Source organism: Fopius arisanus, unplaced genomic scaffold (assembly GCF_000806365.1).
Source record: "Fopius arisanus strain USDA-PBARC FA_bdor unplaced genomic scaffold, ASM80636v1 scaffold00069, whole genome shotgun sequence".
Lineage (NCBI taxonomy): Eukaryota > Metazoa > Arthropoda > Insecta > Hymenoptera > Braconidae > Fopius > Fopius arisanus.
In genome coordinates, this window is record NW_011887808.1 from 704128 (window position 1) to 725774 (window position 21647).

Here is a 21647-nt window from a genome sequence, read left to right on the forward strand (position 1 = left end):
AAATATTCTCAAAATTTCAACAACAGTAACGTTTTTAAAAAATGCATCATTAAATATCGAAATTCAATTTTTTTTTTGTAAATTTGACATTGTATATTTGAAAAATAACATGGTAAAGATTTTTGACATTTTGGTAATATTTTGCCATAGTGCGAAATTATTCACAACTATAAGTAACTGCGGAAGTAGCTTAAACATGAATGACGTCAGAGAATAGCGAAGCCTTCGAATCACTGTCACATAACGGTATAGACATTAATAAGCAAAGAAGAAACTACTAGTAAAGTACACAAAGTGTAGAATTTGAACCCCAATGCTAGTGTATGTGTATGCGCGTGTGTGTTACGTGTGCGTATGTGTGAGCGCGCGTGCGCGGAGAAAAGAATTGTTGCAGTTGGGAAAATAATATATTATGGAACACGTGCGTTATGGATTTTTTGACTGGTAGCAGTGTAAAACTCGCCTTCGGTCCGTACTACGGGTCAAAAAATTCATTATGCACTTGTTGCATAATATACTGTAATCAAAAAAACACAAAAATTACCGTTTTTGGAAAAAAACTGCGGCAAATACGTCCCTACATTGACGGTTTTGTCCTTCAAAAAAGCAATGAAATGAAGAGAATGCTACAACACCTTAACTTTGAAATGTGCTAATTGATGATGTATTGAATCTTGAAGTTGAAAGGTTTGAAGACAGAAATCGATGAGCTGAATACTAAAAGTGGAATAAAAACGAAATCAAAACATAGAACAACAGTAATATCCAACTATTCAAGAAAAACTTCGTCTTTGATATACCTGACAGCTCCGGGTCTTTCACAAAAGTACATCAAGTACGGTTTTTTCTTGAATAGTTGAATTTTTCTATTTATGTTAAAAATTGAAAAGTGCTGTTTCGGGGTACCTTGCGAACTCAATGTGTCTCTGTCGCATATCTACATTTATCTCTATCGCTCTTACAGGACTAAACGCTACACGCACGAACTCGTTCGTGAGACGGAGATGCACTGTGTTGTATGCTGACGCTGCGTGCTCCAACAATCTAGTATCAATTTGTACAGAACTAATCAACTTTGAGAAAATTCAAAGATCATATAATTCATTGTGGAATTCTGAATGATACCAAGTTAGAATGTTTCCATAATTTTTCAATACTTTTCGAGATATTCATATCCAAAGGTATGACGCTATGGGAAATAACAGGTCCAGCATCCATAGCTCCACGTTTGTGTGATTCACACAATGATTCACACAATTCATACAACCGCGCATGTGTCTATGAACTCACTCACAACACTAAAAACCACTAAAAAGTTTCGCAAAGAGTAGATTTTTAGCCTCTGATTTTAAAGAATTACTAAACATTATTCCGTCACTCAATTTAGGTGTACAGGAGTGCGGTAGCTAGAAAGTCGACGGATAGAAACTCGGTCGGTACGTACTTTTCTACGGCAGAGCTGGGCAAACTTTGCTCTGGGAACCAGTCGTGCTCCCAACCTCTATTAGTGCGTAACAAAGGGTAGACGAGAGCCCGTTGTATCGCGTGGTGGGTGATCTCCTATTCTGAAATCAACCGAAGTGGGGGTAACGCCTAAGAAAAGGAAAAGAGGAGAAATTACGCTGAAGAAAAGGAAAAGCGGGGAAATGAATCGAAAATGGAAAATTTTTCTTTTTCATTCTCATCACGTTTTTATTCTCTTTGAAAGCTGACGTTACTAATACAATGTCAAAAAACGCCTGTTAAATTTCACAGACAACGAACACATTCGACAATATTATCCAGTTGCCTCAGAATTATTTATGCAAGAAATAAAATTGATTAATGCCCAGATGGACTATCTATCGAACGTTATCTTTTGTTTAAATTTCATCCGTTTAGCCTACAATGCATTACAATTTGGGATAAAATAGTTGAAGAAAGAGGAAAAATTATCGGAGGACGCTAAAATGCGATATCAATTAAATGGATCCAAGTTTACTAAAAAAATAATAAAAGAACAACGTAGCATTGGCTGCAATTTTCATTCAATCCAATTTTTTAGTAAACTTGGCAGATCCCTATTAATTTATATCGCTCTTTAGCGCACATCAATGATTTCTCCTGGCGGAATACGCCTATCACTTTCCCATAGTTTCCTTGGAACAGCATTGAAAAATGCTGGCCAAGAGTCGGTAAAAATCCATTATAAAAAAAATGGTATTCGATTTTAACTTTTTGTTCATTTAATTGACAATAATTTCTTTGTTTTCACTCGGATAGGGATAATTTATAGATCAATTTAAAACCCGTTAAGTGTACTTTAACGAGATATACTCAATGTTCGGTTTGATCTTAATGTGACTTGGGAATGATTTGTCGTTTGAAATTAAATTTGATAGCTTCTAAGTTGTAATGAAATTGATTTCTTCCAGAAAATGTCCCTCTTAAAATGATTCGAACAGAACTATTTTGGAAGGTGTAAAATAAACGCAAAGCTGTCCTTTACTAAAATAAATTTTCCAGGCTCGATTTAAGAATGATGAAGACGTTAATAACTAATAATATCACCATGACCAATATTATGACCTTTACAATTAGTAATTCGTTACCCTCAACGTTCTCATAGATTACAAAAATAGACAGAATAATCAAATTGATCAAGGCCGAGACAATTATTTCAGAAACTGGGTACACCATTGTTTATTTCTTGGTTTCGTCATAACATTTCGTTCTTTATAATATAGATTCTCACCCTTTCCCTAAATGATTTTCCGTTGCATTCCAAAAACCCTATTTCCTGACTCTCACACTTATACTCAAAACAGTCACACCCAATAGAAATACGAATGATTGACAAAATTCGAGAAAATCAATAGAATAATTCTAGACATAAATAGTATTTTCTCGCCCAATAATATTAGTTTTCAACCAATTTTGTTTAAAATATCAGAAACAAAATCCAATTTGGATATGATTGCCTCCCCTCTCCGATCACTATCAGCCTTGACCACGTATATTATTTCAAGACAACAGACTATATATATGATATATTTGGATTACTTATGTCATTTGCACGTCGACTGCAGTTCAACGGACAAAGACAGTCAATCCTGTAACGGGAGCCAAGTCCACGTGTGTCCAAATCTTTTCTGGTGCGATTACCGCGAAGGTGTCGGTCACCGATTATTCGTTTGAAGTTACGAAACTCTAACCAAAATAAGGATCATCCGCCTTTATCATATCTTGATATCGTCATTCGCGGATGATAAATAATTACCGTTATAAAGTTCTGGGAGTTCTTCTGTTTGATTGGTCGTAATCAATTGATTTTTCCCTAAACTGGAATGAGTTAGATGGTATTTTGAAGCCCCTGAAGCATGCTTTAAGGTGCTCTGTTGAATATTGAGCAGTATCACATAGTTCGTGAATAATTCATCGTCAAAGGCAAAATTTTGTCATGTGTTACTTTTCAAAATTACTCTTAAATTGAAATTGAGACTGTCTATAACTGTTTGAATGGGCATAACTCAAACAATTTTGAAGAACTCCAGAAGGGCTTCCTATCGATATATAGACAAAGTCGATTCTGTCCATTTACTGTGTATTTATAGGTGTTTGAATGTATATTTTCGGATGTCACACTTTCGATTTATGAACGAATTCGATGTATGACAATCATTTGAGTTTTATATGGATTGTGATTATTCATATACTCATTTGGAGCCCTTAAAATATGCTTGGAGATCATACTCTTGTTATTGGATTTGGTTCTATGGTTCGTGAATGATATGTCATAAATCCGTCTTCATACTCTATATCTTGGCTCTCATCTGATCTCATTGGTTGCATTACTTCCGAATGCTTCCATTTAGAAAGAAGAAATTCATTATTTAGACTACACAGGAGTGAATCATTTTTTCATTTCATTTCATTTATTTGCCACTGTATGCCTTTTGAAGCCTTTTACAGACGCGATAACATTCCAGTTGTAAGTATACGTTGCATAATAATAATAATACAAAAGACCTTAGTTTATGGTTCACGTAGACTATAGAACACTTAACAAATATAGAGTTTCAAAGAAAGAAATAATGTGCTAGAACAAGTCGTGAATGTATTTCACAGCAGCGCGAGGTGAATTCCCTATTCCCATCCTCCATTGGTTCTATTTCCCTTACACTTCCCTGACTTTCGATGCCTTGTGGAATGCCTGGAGGTAGTTGCAGAGGGCCAGGACTGGCTTGCCCCTCAGCACCCCGAGAAGCCAGTGCTCCATAGGGACGTAGACTGGGCGCTGACTCTTCCAGCTGATCATGTCTTAGGTTATTGTCCCTGGTAGCACCTCCTGGGCTCGCTCACAAAGCAATATGTGTTCTAGCGTTTCTGGGTTGCCACAGAACAAACAACTGGCCTCCATGTATCCCTTCCATTGGCATTTGCCAACATTCCCGCACCTGATCCGAGGCCATTGCTCTTCCGTGTTTCCACTCAGGTGCTTGTCATTCCAGTAATCTTGCCCTTCAATCTTAATCGATAGCTGTTTATATTGGGGCCAGTATTTTGAGTTGTTGATTCGGTGCCAGTCAGCTTGGATCTCCTGATCAGTCTTCGTCCTTAAGTTGAATTCCAACTGCATTGTGATGTCCCCATAATCTCCATGGTTCCAGATGCTCTCCAGTAAGGTTCCATCCCCCACTTCTTCACATGTTTGCTTCATTAGTTTGCCTAGCTTGGAGGGGTAGCCGTTAAGAATTCCCCTGACCTCCTCTCTCAGAGCTTTTGCTGGCCATCTCCCATCTTTCATCCTCAAGGTGTCCAGAAGGTATCTGGAGGCTCTCATTCTTCCCTCGATTTCGATGCCTCTTCTCCCCGCCTCCATCCTCCAGATGTAGGCTGGCGTGTTTGGGGACAGACCCATGGACATCTTGACATATCTACTCTGCATTCTTGCCATGAGATCATTTTTGCCCCATCCCCACAGCTCTACTCCGTACAAGCATCCTGCTTTCCCCATTATATCTAGTACGTATAGCCGTCTGTGTAATGTGCCAATCCTCGCTCTTTTCATCAGACCCCACGCCGCATTGGTCGCCATTCTGGCCTTATTGGTCAGTTTCTTGACGTGTGTGCCAAACCTGCCAGTCGTGGAGAACCAAAAACCAAGGTATTTGAAGTCGTTGGCCACGACCAGCTTGGTTCCGTTCAGTTTTCAGGTTTCGTGTTTGGCAAGCCTGCTTCCGTTTCGGAACACCATGATTTTGGTTTTGGATTCGTTTAACTGCAGCCTGTTCTTTCTTGAGTAGCTCTGCATCACAGCCAGCATGGATTGTAGCTCCCGGGGTCCCTCCGCCACCAGGGCAATGTCGTCGGCGAACTTCAGGTTCGTGAGTTTCTCCCCTCCCAGTACTGTGCCTCCGCATTGCCTCTTTTCTAGCTCTTTGTCCAAGTCTTCCAGGAAAAGACAGAAGAGTATCGGGCTGAGAGGGCATCCCTGTCTGACCCCACAGCTGGAGTTGAAACTGTCAGAGGTTCCCCTGCTCGTGATAACTCTGTTCTTGGTAATGCTATAGATTTCCTCTATTATTCGATAGAGCTTTCCTGTCAGCCCCATCCTCTTCAGCTTCTCCAGCAGTAGGGTTCGATCTACCAGGTTGAAAGGTATAATAGGTTGAAGGTGGCCCGAAAGTCTATGAAGGCAACATAGAGCTTCTTCCTGGGTGTCCTCAGCCGGTTCCCCACCAGTGTGTTCAAGACATATATGTGGTCCCTCGTGCTCCTGTTTTCCCTAAAGCCTGCTTGGCTCTCTCCGAGCTTGCTACTTGCTTCCGCCCAGCCAGCCACCCTAAGGGCCATAATCTTGGTGAGTATCTTGTAGCCCAGGTTCAACAGCGAAATACCGCGGTAGTTGGCTGCATTGTCAATTTCCCCTGCTTTGTAGATGGGGTAGATATGGGCAGTCACCATCCCCTGGGCAAACATTCATGTTCCCAGCAGGATTGGATTGTCTTCCGCAGGGCGTCCTTCCCTATTTCTGGTAATGCTTTCAGGACGGTGGCCGGGATGCCGTCTTCTCCAGGCGCCTTGCCGTTTTTCATCGCCTGCAGTACTTTATCGACCTCCTTTGTGCTGATCTCGTCATTCCACCACTCTGGTTTCATTGGTGGAGCTTCGATGGCTGCCTTGGCGTGGATGTTTTGATCGTGCTTGACCTGCCGGAGGTTACTCTCGTTTCCTGGGTGGTTCGGTCTCAGTGTCTGCCGTGGGGGTGAGCTTGCCTCGGTGGGGTTCAGCAGGTGGCTGAAATAGTTAATCCTGTCTTCATCACTGATGAGTCCTTTGGGGCTCCATCTCAGGAGTGAATCATTAAATTATGGGTTTGGAATGAATTTGGAGGAAATAATCATGTCTGGGAGAGGAGCTCTCACTAACGCGTGAGTCAAATGAACCCAGGTTGCCGGGCCCTAGTCTAGGGCGGAGGTGGGCAACCTCAGGTAGGCTCGGAGCTGTAGCCATAAAATGATTAAGATTCAAATTTTAAGGGACCTAACGTGATTACAAGGGTTGTCGTATATATTCGTGTTGTGGGGGTAACATCGGGAGATGGCTCATACGCGTGATTGAAATGTGAGGGCAAAATAGTTTGAATTTTTATGCACGTGTTTGGGTATTTTTTTTTTATTAAAAAAAATGGAATTAAAAGATAATGATTTAGTAATAACATTCATCGGTGGAAATAAAAGTGAGATGCCCGTGAACTTCAGAAAAAAAAGTTTAATCGTTAATTAAAGATTAAAGGACGCCGATAATGTTTTTGATTGCGAGAAGTTTTGTGCATTTCAATTTGGTATCGAGCGCGGGAAATATAGAAGTGAAAAGTTTGAAAATGTATGTCAGGTCGAGTCTATTAACAACATGAAAATATTCAATAATTGTTTCCCAAACAATATTTCCTCTTTAAGAAATCGAAAGTATGAATTTTCAAAAAATAAAGTCCATTAAAAATAACCAATAATCAATCAAAAGTATGACAACAAAAATGCAATAATTGAAAAAATATATGCGCAGGACATGAGGGGCCCGAAGGGAGAGCTGCAGCCATAAACTTTATGGTTTGGGATAATTTTGCTTAATGGAGGTTGGGAGCCGGAATAGCTTCGAGAACTGAAGTTGCTCACCTCTGCTATCGGGCCTAAAAGCGAGGGTAGAATCGCCTGATTATGGGCACCTATGACCCAAACCATTTTTCTTCATAGCTGGTCGAAAGTACGGACTGATTGCATCGCACGACATATTGATGCCTGCCGCGATATTTGCGGGACAAGCGAAGCAAGCGCTGCTCATCAAGGGCGGGCATCAATCAAAATAAATGAAAAAAAGAAGAATAGAAACATAAGTATCGAAATTAATTAATTAAATAATTAAACTTGCACGGAGAGAAAAATTCAGTAAAAGTTGCGTGTCTGTTTCGTAATCTGCCCGTCAAAACAATATTCAGTCAAATTATGGAACAGTTACGCACTTTTTCACTAAACTGTCAGGAAAAAGTACGGATCTTTCAGTGAAAAACTGCGTAACTGCTTTAGCCTTTGACGGGAAGCCTTTCAAATAATCAACTAGATTACTCTCCTCAGATTATGATACAGCATCTTTCTTTTCTTCTTTCCATTTTTGGAGGTGTCGTACACAAGCATGTATCTGTCAGCAGATTTTTTTGGCAAGGTATCAGTTTTTACGATTAATTGTGCTTCATCTCCAAATTTTCTGTTAATTTTTTTTTCGTCCGTCGTTTCATCAGATGATGATATTTCGTTTCTTGTCTTTTACTCTTTTGTATCACTTATCACTTTCTCAATTAATTTTATCGACAAACGTCATATCAATTTCCGGTAAGCAAATATTGATCTAGTGGATGGAATGGCTAATATCAGGTATCAATGTCAAGAACTCAATGAAATCTACGCATTTACTTGTAATATGCTCTGAGTGGTCAGGTTGAACGCCTCCATACATAGCAAAAATCGTATTTTTTGCCATGTGACATAACAAAAAAATGGAACTATTTGCTAAAAATACCATAAATTGATGAAAATTTGTCAGAACCAAATCATTTTCAGGCCTATTTCAAGGTAACTTAATGTTTTTTCATCCAAACCCAAAATTCCTATATAGACTTGGACCTAAGCGGAGCAAATCTCACTACTATCAGAACAAAAATGGCCATTCTGAAAACGTGTCTTCCTAGGTTAAGTCTAAGGCATCGATAAATGGCAAAAAGTGTCATTTTTTGAATATGACGACGTGAAAAATGGAAACAATCCCCAATAACTTGATGAAGATTTGCTTACATGGGATTTGTCATGCACCATTTGGAACAGGGATAAGTTCTCTTTAAAATAATATATGAATAGTCGAGCCTAATTCATTTGACAGCATCAAAACAGCCAAAGTTGATTTCTCAAGACACCTGAAAAATTGATTTTTTGCCTAAAAGTGTCATACGTAGATGAAAAATGATCAAAATTGGATGATGATTTTGAAGTTTATTTAATAAGCTTTCCAATGAGTATGTTACATTCTGGTTCATGGAAGGGAGAGATGGGTTTAAACCTATACAAAACAACTGGAAAACCTGATGATCATCACGCATTTTTTATTGATGGAACATCTATCCCCGACATTACTCGTCAACTACCACATGTTTATCGACACGTTGATCCCAAACAAAATATCACTTGCGCAATATAACTGGGCTTTTAACAGTGACGCATGCAGTAGAAATATGGGAAATTTGTCATGCAAATGTACAAGTTATGTTATTAAGAAAGAAGGTAGGCGTTTCAAATTCGTCGAATTTCCTGAAGGCTTCAAGAAATCAAAACTCACTATCAATCTGAGATGTGCGATCGTGATTTTTACTTGTGAATAATCAATATCATATTAATATTGTAACTTCCAAAAAATCGCGACGTATGCAAGTGATGAAGAGTTATATAAGACATATAATGAATTTTCACCGACAATATCGTTAACATGTTGTTTTAGAACAATTAAGAATTCTAGACTACGTGATTCTTCCAGGTTTCTACGAGTCTCTCATCCCGATTCCCTACCCCACCCCCTGTATCGCATTCGTTCTGTACCAAGAAAAAACCTCACGTAGCCGGAAAACCTCTGTTCCAGTCGTATCTTTTACGAGACTACTGTTCGACAATGAGCTGAGAAATTAACAACGCCAAGAACGGTGGGGATGCCACTCGGTCATTGCCATCGGTAATTAACAATTCCATTAATGTTTAATAAATTTCAAAATTGTCTGATTTTGTGTTCTCTAAATAGTCTAGTAAAGTGAATTCGCATCATAAAATCGCATCATAATTTTTCCTAAATTGATGTTAAATTAATTCTAATTTTGAATTCATTCGAACTCTTGTTATTATAAATTTCATAAAAATGATGTAACGATTGATGAAATTATATTGTAGATGCAGATCTCACTATATTTGGATGGAATTATTGTCGTTGAGTTGTGATGAAAATTTTCAAAAAATGCGAAATTTTTATTTATCTTCCATTTCTGAAGAATGAGGATTAGTCATGAATCTCCAGAAACACTTCATTTCGTTGACATTTTTTTCTTTCGAATTTACTGTAATATAAATTATTAATATAGAAAACAATGAGGAAAGCGCAGCGTAAGCGGTGATGGCGTTTATACATCATTTTATAGCACAGAATCACCGTAGGTTTCATTCCGCAATAGACAATTCCTATTTTCTCTATCCACCATTCTTCTTCTCAAATTTCTCTTCAACCACATAACGAACGATGGTGTCATATTGGAAGAACGTGGTAGAGTTCATTGCACCATGGGGCTTTCAAGTATTGAATAACCAATTCCCGAGGTGTGATCTCACATGAAGTGGTTACGTGTTTTCTGCCTTGAATTGAGCGATATAAACCAAGGGAAAGAAAAAAAGACGAACTGATTGCGTGGCCACTCTCTGCAGGGAGGTCATGGTCATCAATGCCATGGTTTCATTATATGTTACAAGAGGATTCGTTGTGGAGACATCAGGAATTCCAATGATGGAACTAAATTATAGAACATTGAGGTAGATTAATGATCAGTGAAATGGGATATTCCGATGACTCGAATGTATTGAGTTGAAGTTTCTACTGTGACACTTTGAGCAAATGTTGCATCAAGTAAGATTGGTTGGCTTCAATAGATTTATGGATAATGTAAGTTATAGTTTCCTTTTTTTTCATTAATACAGCATAAAATGAATGCAACTGCCAAAATCAATGATTCAGTTAATTAATAAATCTCTAAAGAGTCTATGAAACAAATATTGAATCCAAGTTTCAAGTGATTGCGCAGTTCAGTGTGGCTGTCTGTGCAGGATACGGGTGAAATTCCAGCCCCTATCGATATTTAATTGCCGACATGACCTATTCACGTCACCAGGCATCGATATTGCAAAACAAGTTCATCGTTTATTATCACTGTTACCATAAAAACGTAACTATGTGTAAAAGGATAATAATAAGACAGCGATTGTAAAAATTTGTTGGAAAAAGTTGGATTTTTAAAAAATACTGCAAATACTGCCCTTGTGCACTACATACTTTTTTTTCTATCTGTTTTCTCTTATAGATTAGAAAAAATGGCCAAGAATTCAGTATCCACGCGATTGCAATTTTTTAGAAACAACGATTACCGAAAAATCGAAAGAACATAAGAGGGTCGGTTTAAGTTGTTTTAAAATGAATTACGAGACTTGGAAATAAATCAGCAGATTAAATAAATCCACTAAGTGAAGTGTATACGTTTCAGTCATAATGAGAGTAGTATGAAATGCCGGGTGACGTTTTCTAGGGGAATGGATTTTGTGGTTGCGGTTTTTCGCCTTGGAAAAAGTAGAGACCTCGCAAGTAAGCCCACGCCCCTTACTCGGTATGCTTTATACAATACAATGGGAAAAGAGAATGTTGTCCTTAAATAATATGGTGAATTTTGCAGACGGAACTCAGTAGCCTTAGATTTTTCAGGAAGGAAGTCAGACCTTGACAAACGTCTGATCGGAATACCTGATTCGTGCTTAGTGCTAGTGTGTCAAAAGAACAAAATATTTGGAGCACGAAGTCGAGATGTGAGTATAAGACGCTACCGAATGAGATTCAGGTGAGGATGAAATATATAGATGGCCTTCGATTATTAAATTTTTCCTTCAGAATGTGCATGAGATTTGCATGAACGAACTTATTATAGATTAAAAAAACTGATGACTTTTAATTGGAGTGAATTAAATATAGGATAATTGTCAACTGATAAGACAAAGGAAAAATGTTTTGCCGTAAGCCCATAGAATATTGAGAACCTCTTACTATATATTGCCGCAGTGTTCTCTCTTATGTTCATAGTACTGTATACTATTTAATTTACTCTATGTGGATCTGCGCTCGATGTAATAAATCAAGTCGATGCATTTGCAATGCGTTATTTTATCCTTAAATGTATTACGAGTAAAAAATCTCGAAAAGAGGGTGCAATAGACGAATCCATTGAAGCTATATCTATTAAAGTATTTGTATATTTATCGTTTTTGCCTTGGTGTCTCTCATATGGTGTCTCTTCAATGAAGATTGATGAAAATTTATTTTATGTCATTGCGGCCAGCATCATAGCCACGGCGAAAAAAGTGATTCTGACTCATCCTCGTCTCCGACTCGGACTATAAAGTCGCATTCGTCAGATTCCCTTTTTCCGTCCTAGGCGTGAAAAATACTATTTCCCTATTGCGAAAAATTTGTACTTGGAAGGTGTCGATTTTGTTGTGGTTGGCTAATTCCCTGGGAAAAAGTCTGTTTTTCTTTTCAATGGAATAAGAGTGTTGACTCTGCTATTTAATTGTTGTGAGAAACTACTACAAAATTTTAATTTTAATTTCCTTTTTGCTTCCGAATGGAAACCTTGTATTTGACCCACTTTTCGATAGTCTAATTTCAATTGCACGTTATCTAGAATGTTCTGAAACGCGGATAAACAATGTTTTTAGATCATGTCTGCGTATATGTGCTGAAAAATTAGAAATTTTGAAGATTAATTTTTAGAAAATTTAACATAAATACTGTTAAATTCGCAACTAAAGATCTGAATTTTCAACTTCTGATAGCTATCATTAATATTTACTTTCATTCGTCGTTTCAGTTTGAATGGTCCAGTAGTTCCTGACATATAGCAACTTTTGTAAAATTAGTTTTTCCTGAATATTGCAAAAACTACTGCAAGAATTTCAATTTTTTTCTTTTCCAAAATACTCGTCTCCGTGGGTCCTGTCTATATGAATCGACATATTTTTTGTTCTGATAAAATTTCGCGTTATCGTCGTTTTTAGGTTTTATCAGCATAAACGTTGGGAACACGATATATATCAATAAAAAATAGAGATGGTGAGTTAAAACTTTGTACACTTGCAGCTTTCATAATACTAAAGGTTGGTATTTTGGATGGGCGATATTACACCATTTGCAAGAATGTATTTCCTTGAATATCCTGAATCGCTCAACGAATTTTATTTTATTTTCTTTCAAAATAATCGACTCAGTGGGCACCATACAAAGCTATGAAAATATGTATACCCGTTCGTACGAAAAATCGCGAGATATTGCCATTTTTCTGTGATTTGCCTCCGAATGGAAGCATTGGAATCGTTCGATTTTTCGATTCTCTAATTTTGCCTGGAAATTATGTGGAACGGTCTGAAACATAAAAATACGAAGTTTAAAGGCTATGTGTGTATGTGCGAAAGGTCAATCGACGGTCAACTTGTAGAAAATGTGAAGAATAAATGGATAAATCCATTTTAAAAATCTCAACTTTTGTCAATTTATAGGGCCTAATGTGTATTTGATCTATGCTAAATTTCAGCCCGATTGGTGGAGTAATTTTCGCAATATCGGTGATTGTTTCTGAAATTTTGTGAAAATATCTGAGAAACTATCTAATCGATTTTCTTTTTTTTTAATGTTAATCTCAATGTGCTCTATATAGGTCAGAAGGAATATATATAGGTGTTCCCACAAAGTTTTCGAGATATTTCAATTTTTATGTTCCTCAAAAAATTTCGTTGCTCACGGTCTCTGATTTTTAAAAATAAACCGAGCAACTTGAAATTCGGTAGTAAGTTTCCTCTTATGAGAACAATGTTTCCTATTGAAATGGGCTGGATCGGATAATTTCCCAAGGAGATATTACGAGTTTAATATTTTTTCGAAGAAATTATTGTCGGAATAGGTATGGATTCATTGGGAAATTCACTACTACTACCAATTGTATTGTATTTTAGAAATTAAAAATTAGAAAAAAAAACTAACGCATAAAGTAATGGCTAAGCGTCTCCTGCCAAATAGGCTCGGCCAACTGCCTATTGATCTGATAAACTAAAAAAAAATATTGGGAATACAGTGGACCCATCCTCTTCATGAACCCATCCTAACTTTTTGGGATGATATGTTAGACACTGCTCGTCAAACTACGCTCACAAAATTCCATCTCATTATATTCTGAAATGCACAAAATCCAAACGTTTGATGTGAAAAATGCTTAAAATAAAAAATTTGAACGTTGGAAAAGTAAAATTTTTTATGTCATTGCGGCCGGTAAAACGCGTTTCTAACCTCGCTTCGCTTGGATAAAAACGCGTTTTCGGTCATAATGACATAAAATAGCATCATGGCCACGGCGAAAAAAGTGATTCTGACTCATGCGCGTTATAATCCTTGTCTCCGACTCGGACTATAAAGTCGCATTCGTCAGATTACCTTTTTCCGTCCTAGGCGTGAAAAATATTATTTCCGCATCACAGTGAAAAAAATAATGACTTTTATCAGGTAAATTTAGTAACTAAAAGAGAATCCATATATTTGCATGTACTAAGTAAATTTTCTAGGCAGAAGTAAATTAATTTACCCGAATTTTTGTCTTGCCAATGAATATATAACGGACGCATTCTCCAACTGTTAAATCGATCAACTTTTAAGAAATAATGCAAATTAAATAATGTGAAAGATTGGCCATTTTTAAAGGTAAGGTAAAATTCGATGTAAAAAAATTTGCCTCATTGGATTGTCCTTGTAGTAGACCTAAGAATCATTAACAACGTGGAGATCCGGTGAGAGAGGTCATTACAGGTATAGAAAAGCCAACCACAAGCTTGTTAAACTTGCAACAGTGTTGAGTATAACAAAAAGGTGGGAGATGCGAAGGTATAAAACCGATCTCAGTCACCCTAAGAGTTAGTTCGAAGGCCAGATGCGGGCGGCTACAGTCGCGAGCGTGAAGGAGATCATATTTATTTGACGGTGAGACCAGGCGGCACTGCAGGGTGATTCTGTGCACGATTTTCCATCAGTTTAACCTTTTAGTTGATTCAACGTGAGGTGTGGTTAATTTCTTGATCGGATAGTCAATGCACAGAGCACAATACTGTTGTTACCGTTCGGGCGACAGAGGCAATTACAAACTATTTACAAAAAATCGGTTGGGTTCTTCATGATTCTCGTTTACATAATTGGTGATCCATTCCAGTCTTATTTGTGAGGAAGTTTTTGGTGTATTGAATTCAATGATTTCGGAGGAAAATCGTAAAATCTTTGAAATTGTAAGTGTCGAATTGAAGAAAATTTTTGGATTACGCATGCACAATTGTATTTTTTAATAAAGAGGAGAGCCTGAAATGCCTGTAATTAGAGTTAACGTGCAAGAAGGATCTCACAATAAGCGCCTGCCGATCGATGTAGAAGTAAGTGGAAAATTAACAAGATTATGATGAAGATTTTTTTTTCATTACGCTGAGTCAATATTGTTTCTCATAAATATCGATAGTATAATCGGCAAATTCGTTGCGGTTTCATCCAATTCAATAACTTTCAACAATACCTCAGAATCGCCCCAGCTCGATTAATTAAATGGGTGATCATAGACCATTTATATATTAGTCCATGACGTTTACATAAAAACTAATTATACTGCGGCTGAACTGTTAATAAACCTTGGTATATATGAAGAGATTTCTTTGTTGGATATTTAGACGGGACGGGATGGAAAAAAGCACCATTTACACCCAGAGATGCGATTTCAGGAAAGTTCGGGAAGTCTCGATTCCATATCCGCTGATGTTTTCACAATAAATAGTGTTTCAATTTTTTCACAATTACCTTACAAATCCCTCTGGCTTCCTCAACTTATAAAAACAGATGAAAAAATACTCAAAATCGGTCGAAACCGCAATTCACTTTGACTTACTCAAGCTAGAGATAGAAATCTGTTGCAACTGCCCCAGGCCTTCCGAAGTCAATTACAGCCCTCGAACCTAGAAATATTTCTGTTAGTTCTTTCGTTTTTTTCCGGCTGTGCAAGCGATTCTCAAATGTGAAGATTCCCAGTTCCGGCATATGAATTATGAATTTTTGTACAAAGGTCATCAAACGAACGAGTATCGGAGTGAAGAGTATAATTTTGTCATCGTAAAGGACTGAAAAGTATTTTTCTCAGGAATTTGCCCGGAAAATGCTTTTCAGACCATATATGTATGAGAAACAGTGTTTTTTTGTCACCAGGTCCAACTAACCGAGTTCTGAGCAGGCCTAGGATTCAGGCCTAGGCCTGTAAGTCACACGGACTAGGCTACGCTTGAAAAGAACGTGGTTAGGCCACGCCACGTGAAATTAAATAGTGTCTGATAGACTTTCTGTTTTTTTTTTCTTCCGATTGAGATGGCTTTATGCGAGGAGTTTCAAACGGGTTCCACAGTTCCAGCTGGAAATTCCCACTAGTTTCGGCATCATGTGACATAATAGCCATTACCATATGACATGGTGACCATTTTCATCTTATTGGATAATAATAATTAATTAATTAATTAATTATTATTATGTCGAGCATCGTAGATCGCCGACGAGAGTTTTTACTTAAGGATATAGAAATAATGACTGAATCGGGTAAATTGTTTTACTATGTTATCAGAACATTTTCTCGAAGACTGGCTGTTATGTCAAGCCCTGTGAACTAGCTAACTAGTGATATAATTAGGATAGATTTGTTTTAATGTGAACTGTATGGGTTACGTTAGCCTTTACATATTTCGAGTCGGTTATTTTTCTGTGCTTCTTGATTGAAAACCTATTCAAAAGAACTCAAATACAGAAGATTATAAGCATAAATTCAATTGATAAGAATTAAAATTAATCTATAAAGCTTGTGGCTTAATTAAACCTGATCATATTGAGCGTGTTGTAAGTTGCAATCTTTCGCTTTCTCGTTTATAAAATGCCGAGGCCCCCATGCATCACGTCGCAACTATGCATTACGTTTCCAAGTAACAAATAATTATCGGCTCATACCCTACTTCTTTCAAGAGTAAAAGAGTCTCAGGCCGGATCCCGTGGAGGCCGTTGGTTAGCCTCGAGACGTTCTGAACCATCCAAAAGGTAAAAATCAGCGTTCTTCAATCTATCATTCATTTTATACATCCCTGGGGATAATAATTGTAATTTTTTCCACACTATGTCTTCACGAAAAGCAGTGATAAAGTGGGGGAATCAATTTTTTTCATAGTAAATGTAATGACTCTACTACAAGTGTGTGATTTTGAAGTAAAACAATCATTCTAATCTCGATTTATGAATTGATTTTGTTGAAGATAAACATATTTTGTTTGGAAAATGAAGACGGGCGTTAGATGATCATTGACCATATTCCGATTGTACTCCATAGACACTTTAGAGTAATTCCTGTCAAATTCAATAGGATATGACGGGATGAAAGAAGATGAAAATTGAGGAATTTCTTATTAGAAGAGTCTACCGCAACTATAATACTATACGACTAAAACTTGCAAAATTTCAGTATCTCGTTCCTCACGTTCATTTCAGCGTCAAATTATCATTACCAAAATAGCGGATAGCATTTTCTGTACATGCGATGTCCACTTTAATATTGTATTCCAGAATTAAAAAAAAAACTGAAATGGATTTTTTTTGTGATCTCGTTCTTGAAAACCGGTACGAGACGATCGACCCATCCATCCATTCTCCCCTTAACGTCACTCGTCCAAAATAAAAATGAGCAACTATGAGACACAAAAAAGTGAAGAATGATGATTTTTCTGCTTTTCTTGCCATATCCTTTGTTCATCCGTCTTATACGAGGCTTATACGAGGAAATCCTTAATCAGCCAGTATAATTGGTTGTATTGATTGCCGATGAATCCTTGTGGAAATACATGTCTAGGAGAAATAGTATTACTTCAATTTTTTCCATTAAAAATCACAGTACGCCTGATGAAGGTTTGATAGGTACGCAACATGTTTGAAAAAACAGAGTTAAATTTCATAGAGAATTGAATATCCTTAGCAAAAACCGTACTACCGTACTAGATAGGCATATCTCGATGAGAATTGTCTAAACGAGGGTCATCCTTGCCCAATTCTCGATGGTAAAAAAAGCAACCAACAAGTGGAATTTATATTTCATTCTTTTTACGCAAACAAAAACATGGTGATGGTTACTCTACGTCAAATTTATCCTTTTTCCTTTGATCTTGTTGTAGGTCGACACGTCGGACAGCGTAACGACGATGCCGATTACTAAGGCAAAGGGTTCCTGGCATATACCTAGACCATCACTTGTTGGACGCAGTGAGAAAGACAGTGATCATGTTAGCAGCTGGGAGCATCATCATTTACATCCTAATTCATCCTCGCGGGGATCCACATCATCTCAGGGCTCCACCGCCAGTACACATGTATGACGTCATTAATAATATTAATCAAAATTAATAATAACTCTCCGAACTTAATAACTTTTTATAATACAAGCATCGGTTACATGATTTTTTGATGATGCTTATTCTATTTTTTGTTCAATCTATAGAGCGCAGCGTCAGGCACTTTACTTCTGACAGCAGCGAATTTGGCAAAACTTACAGCAATGCATCCCTCTAATATAACTAAATCAAAAACAGTGGATAATCTATCAGTGGCCAGTAGTACGCACTTCACGGTTATCAATGGTGTAGGCAGACCGACGGCAGTATATAAAAAGTCATGGTGCGCAAGACATCAGCTTACGGTGCTTGTATGTACTATGAGCTTTTTGTTTTTGATGGGACTTTTCGCTGGTATTCTCTGGATGGAGAGTGAGTAAACTTATTCTTGAATGTGTGAAATGTTCAATCAAAACCAATACTGTTGAAAACCATCTAAAAAGATTTTTATTGAAAATGAACCGAATTACGGAGCAATTCCAAATGAATGAGCAATGGTAATGTACCAATGTCATGGTTCTACAAATTTATGAATTTATGAAAGTATTACCCCTACTTTTTCCAGTTCGAGCACGTGATAAATACAACTGATTCCTCAGCACGAAGAATGATTCCTGTGAAATCTCGTCTTCGATTAAATCAGCTCAAAATAACACGCACTATAAAACTGAATACTATTCGTAATTCTAAAAAATATTCAATTACAAGATTCCAATTATGAATGGAATTTTAGATCCTAGTATGTAAGCTGTATTACACTTATAGCAAATGTGTGGTACGTGACAATCAAGTAATTACATTATTTGTAATAGTTTTTAGTAAGCGTGTCGAGTATTGGACTACCATTCAACTCGAATTTATTATTTATATTCAACAAATCCTCAGAATGATCGAGTTTAACAGCGAGTATTCTGACTCATTATTAATCATGTAGCACTACTGAAATGAGATCATCGCTTGATAACCTGAGTGAAAAACTCCCTCGATCTAGGAAAATAACTCAAGAGATTTCATACAATCGCCATTATTTCTTCACCTTGCTAAATTATTATCTCATGTTCTGGTGCAATTATTCATGTTCTACGAACGTCTAAAATTTATCAAACGAATTGTAGAAAAAATTCAAAAGTGAAATCCTTCATTTAGAAAAACATCTGAGAAAAGTAAATTAATATAAAATGACTATGTTTCATAACTATGCCAAAAAAGGATAGGTGGAAGCCCAATCTTGTGAGGCATCGAAAATTTTCAACCAGTGATGAAGCAATATTTTTCATCAAAGCGCTCATGAAATGATGCTTCGTGGACGAAGTAATGGAAACCAGAATTTCTTTCTAATGCGCAAAGAAAAGCAAAATTATACTTTTCATGTCTGTGATATTACTTTTGTATTAGATGATTGCCCTACGCAGTAAAGTATCAAAAAACCCGAAGATAATCGAGTGAATTTATTGATCTCATTTTTCCATGTGTTGGAGCAGTGACAAGGGGACAAGTCTATAGATGGTTTGCAGATAACAACAAATATTGTTGAGAGTAGCTGATTTATGGTCCTTTGAATTTCTTTCCGTTAGACATCCCATTTCTTCGATATTTTTAGAATGATTTTTTCAACATGCCATATTTGGGTTCATTTAGCTTAACTTATTATTTTAGACTATTAAAAATTATAATTTCTCCTTATTAATCCGATGAATTTGATTGATGTAATTACTTACCTCGACCTCTTGAAGAGTTTGTGTCCATCGATAGTTGAGAAGATCTGCACCATTTCCCGCATTGGGTTTCAATTTCCCTTTGTCTGCCTCGTCCTCCTCTTCCTCTGTTTCTATCTCATTAGGAGTCTCGGGCTGGCTGGTGGAACTCGTGCTGGGTCCTGCCACAGGTATTTCGGTTGTCGAGGCATGCTGAAAAATTTCCCCCAATTATCAGTTATGATGTATAAGAAGATGTTACAAACTCTTCTACATTTTCTCTTACAAATGGTTTGAAACCTTGTCGGTCAAAGATTAATGGAAGCCGTCTAATTTTATTGAAACGAAACCTTTATTCAAACTTGGCTAATCAAGCAAATTGTTTAAATTGTCAAAATGATTTTAGGTACATAGTATTGAAAAGATATTAGGAGAAGAATTTAGGTACATAGTATTGAAAAGATATTGGGAGAAGAATATATCAGGATAGACATTATATCCCGAATAATACGTTAAGGTCGCATTAGCATTTCATTTTGCACTAGCTTCGAGCTTCTAATTAATTGCAAATATCAAAAAATGTAGAAAATAATGTATTTACCCTACTATCAATTTCTTTCTGGAGCTTCTCGGCTTCCTCATCAGTTAATTCTACGATCTTATCGTCTCCAATATCTACACTATTCACAAGAGAGTCTTGATGCTTTTTCTTTTCAAGCCGTTCTTTATGCTTTTTTTCTTTTTCCGCTCGTTCGACTTTCTCCGCTTCATATTTCTGCATCGCAGTAGACTGGTACTTCTGGAATTTACTAGTAACCAACTGCAACAATTAATAAATGACCATTTAATTTCTAATCAAGATAGCGACTGGATTCAGTACTGAAGTGATGAAACATGTCATGACTCATGTCATTGCCTTAATATTAGTATATTCCTCATGAAAAATTAAATCGTATTCATCCATTCATAAAAATTAATAATTTCCAACAATCAAATTGAGGTCAACACTGATGTAAGATTGAAAGAGAGGGTTTATGATAAATATAAAAGTGATAGGATAAACAGTTGACATTTTTTCTTAGACAATTTGGCATTAGTGAAGTAACTTTATGGCTGATTTAACAAATCAATGTTTGTTTTGTATCCCCGCGACCGCTTATCTACCCTCACCCTTCCACACTCTTACCTTTTCTGCTGCTCCAGCACCTCCGCCGGTATAAAAATCAGTTTTTCTCGCTAAAAAACTGAAAATTGTATCCAAAAGCTGAAAAACATAATTACCATCAGTAAATTGATAATGGATATTACTGATAATATATTTGTTTCCATGAAATTTGGAGGTTAATAAAAACCGGATAGAAATTACTTACGTCTTGGACTCCTCCCTCATGCTGCTGAGCCATTGCTAGCAACATTCCATCAAACTGTTCCTCTTTCGACATTTTTCAAAATCAATTTAGTATATTTTACACAGTAATTGATTGAGTTATGACGATTATTCCGGTACGTTGTGATTTGCGACGTTTGACGTGCGAGCAAATATATTTCAGAATGAATGCAGATGAATGTATGTAAGCATGGGTCGTATGGATGAAGCGATACAGGGTTGCCATATTTAGAAAATATCTCGCCGCCAATGAGCTCAGTACCGTATACCAGAGATTATAGGGGAGATTGCTAACGCCAATGGCGAAGCTTCAACCGCGAAAGTTCCTAGCGGAAGTGGCGGAACTAATTTTGCGGGTGTACCTGTGAATCAAACAGGTCGCGAGGGCAAGAGTGTCGGTAATTTTCGGAGGGCGTGGGTATAGATAAAGCAGAGCGCGAACCCGAGCGTGTCGATAATTCGGAAAGTCAAGGAAACGCAAGAGTGTCGATATAATTCCAGGAAATCGTGACGAAAGAAAACATCCCATATAGAGCGGAGTGGGGGTATGATGGAGAAACAATCGATGGACGGAATGAGAAAAATGAATTCACTTCTGTAAATTCGAAAAATTGTTCAACAAATTGGAGAAAAATTGTCTCGCAAATGTATACTCAAACGATTGAGAATCGTCTGAAACGTGGAGATTTATGGGTCCCTCAGAACTTTTTTTTTAATCGATATCTTTTTTGTTAACAATTTCAAAAATGATTAAAC

At 37.0% G+C, this 21647-nt stretch overlaps 2 protein-coding genes across 7 annotated transcripts in view; one reads left to right on the forward strand and one right to left on the reverse strand.

Moving 5' to 3' along the window:
- LOC105269444 (uncharacterized) overlaps window positions 1-19522 on the forward strand; it is a 34062-nt gene extending 14540 nt beyond the window's left edge. Inside the window, exons 1-5 of one of the 6 annotated variants that reach the window (XM_011309690.1) lie at window positions 10645-10917; window positions 11006-11167; window positions 17595-17789; window positions 17918-18182; window positions 18376-19522. In XM_011309690.1, the coding sequence (XP_011307992.1) occupies window positions 17622-17789; window positions 17918-18182; window positions 18376-18401 (459 nt within the window). In that variant the 5' untranslated portion in view covers window positions 10645-10917; window positions 11006-11167; window positions 17595-17621 and the 3' untranslated portion in view covers window positions 18402-19522. Of the gene's footprint in view, window positions 1-10644; window positions 10918-11005; window positions 11168-14300; window positions 14787-16401; window positions 16474-17594; window positions 17790-17917; window positions 18183-18375 lie in introns of those variants that run through there. The other 5 variants (XM_011309691.1, XM_011309692.1, XM_011309687.1 and 2 more) reach the window with 5 other exon arrangements.
- The window catches only part of nudC (nuclear distribution C, dynein complex regulator), a 42277-nt gene extending 20867 nt beyond the window's left edge, over window positions 1-21410 (reverse strand). The window contains exons 1-4 of the mRNA XM_011309693.1: window positions 20875-21410; window positions 20691-20768; window positions 20106-20324; window positions 19529-19717 (exon numbers count right to left, since the gene is read on the reverse strand). Of these exons, the coding sequence (XP_011307995.1) occupies window positions 19529-19717; window positions 20106-20324; window positions 20691-20768; window positions 20875-20946 (558 nt within the window). The 5' untranslated portion in view covers window positions 20947-21410. The remainder of the gene's footprint in view (window positions 1-19528; window positions 19718-20105; window positions 20325-20690; window positions 20769-20874) is intronic.
- Between the last annotated feature and the right edge of the window lie 237 nt (window positions 21411-21647).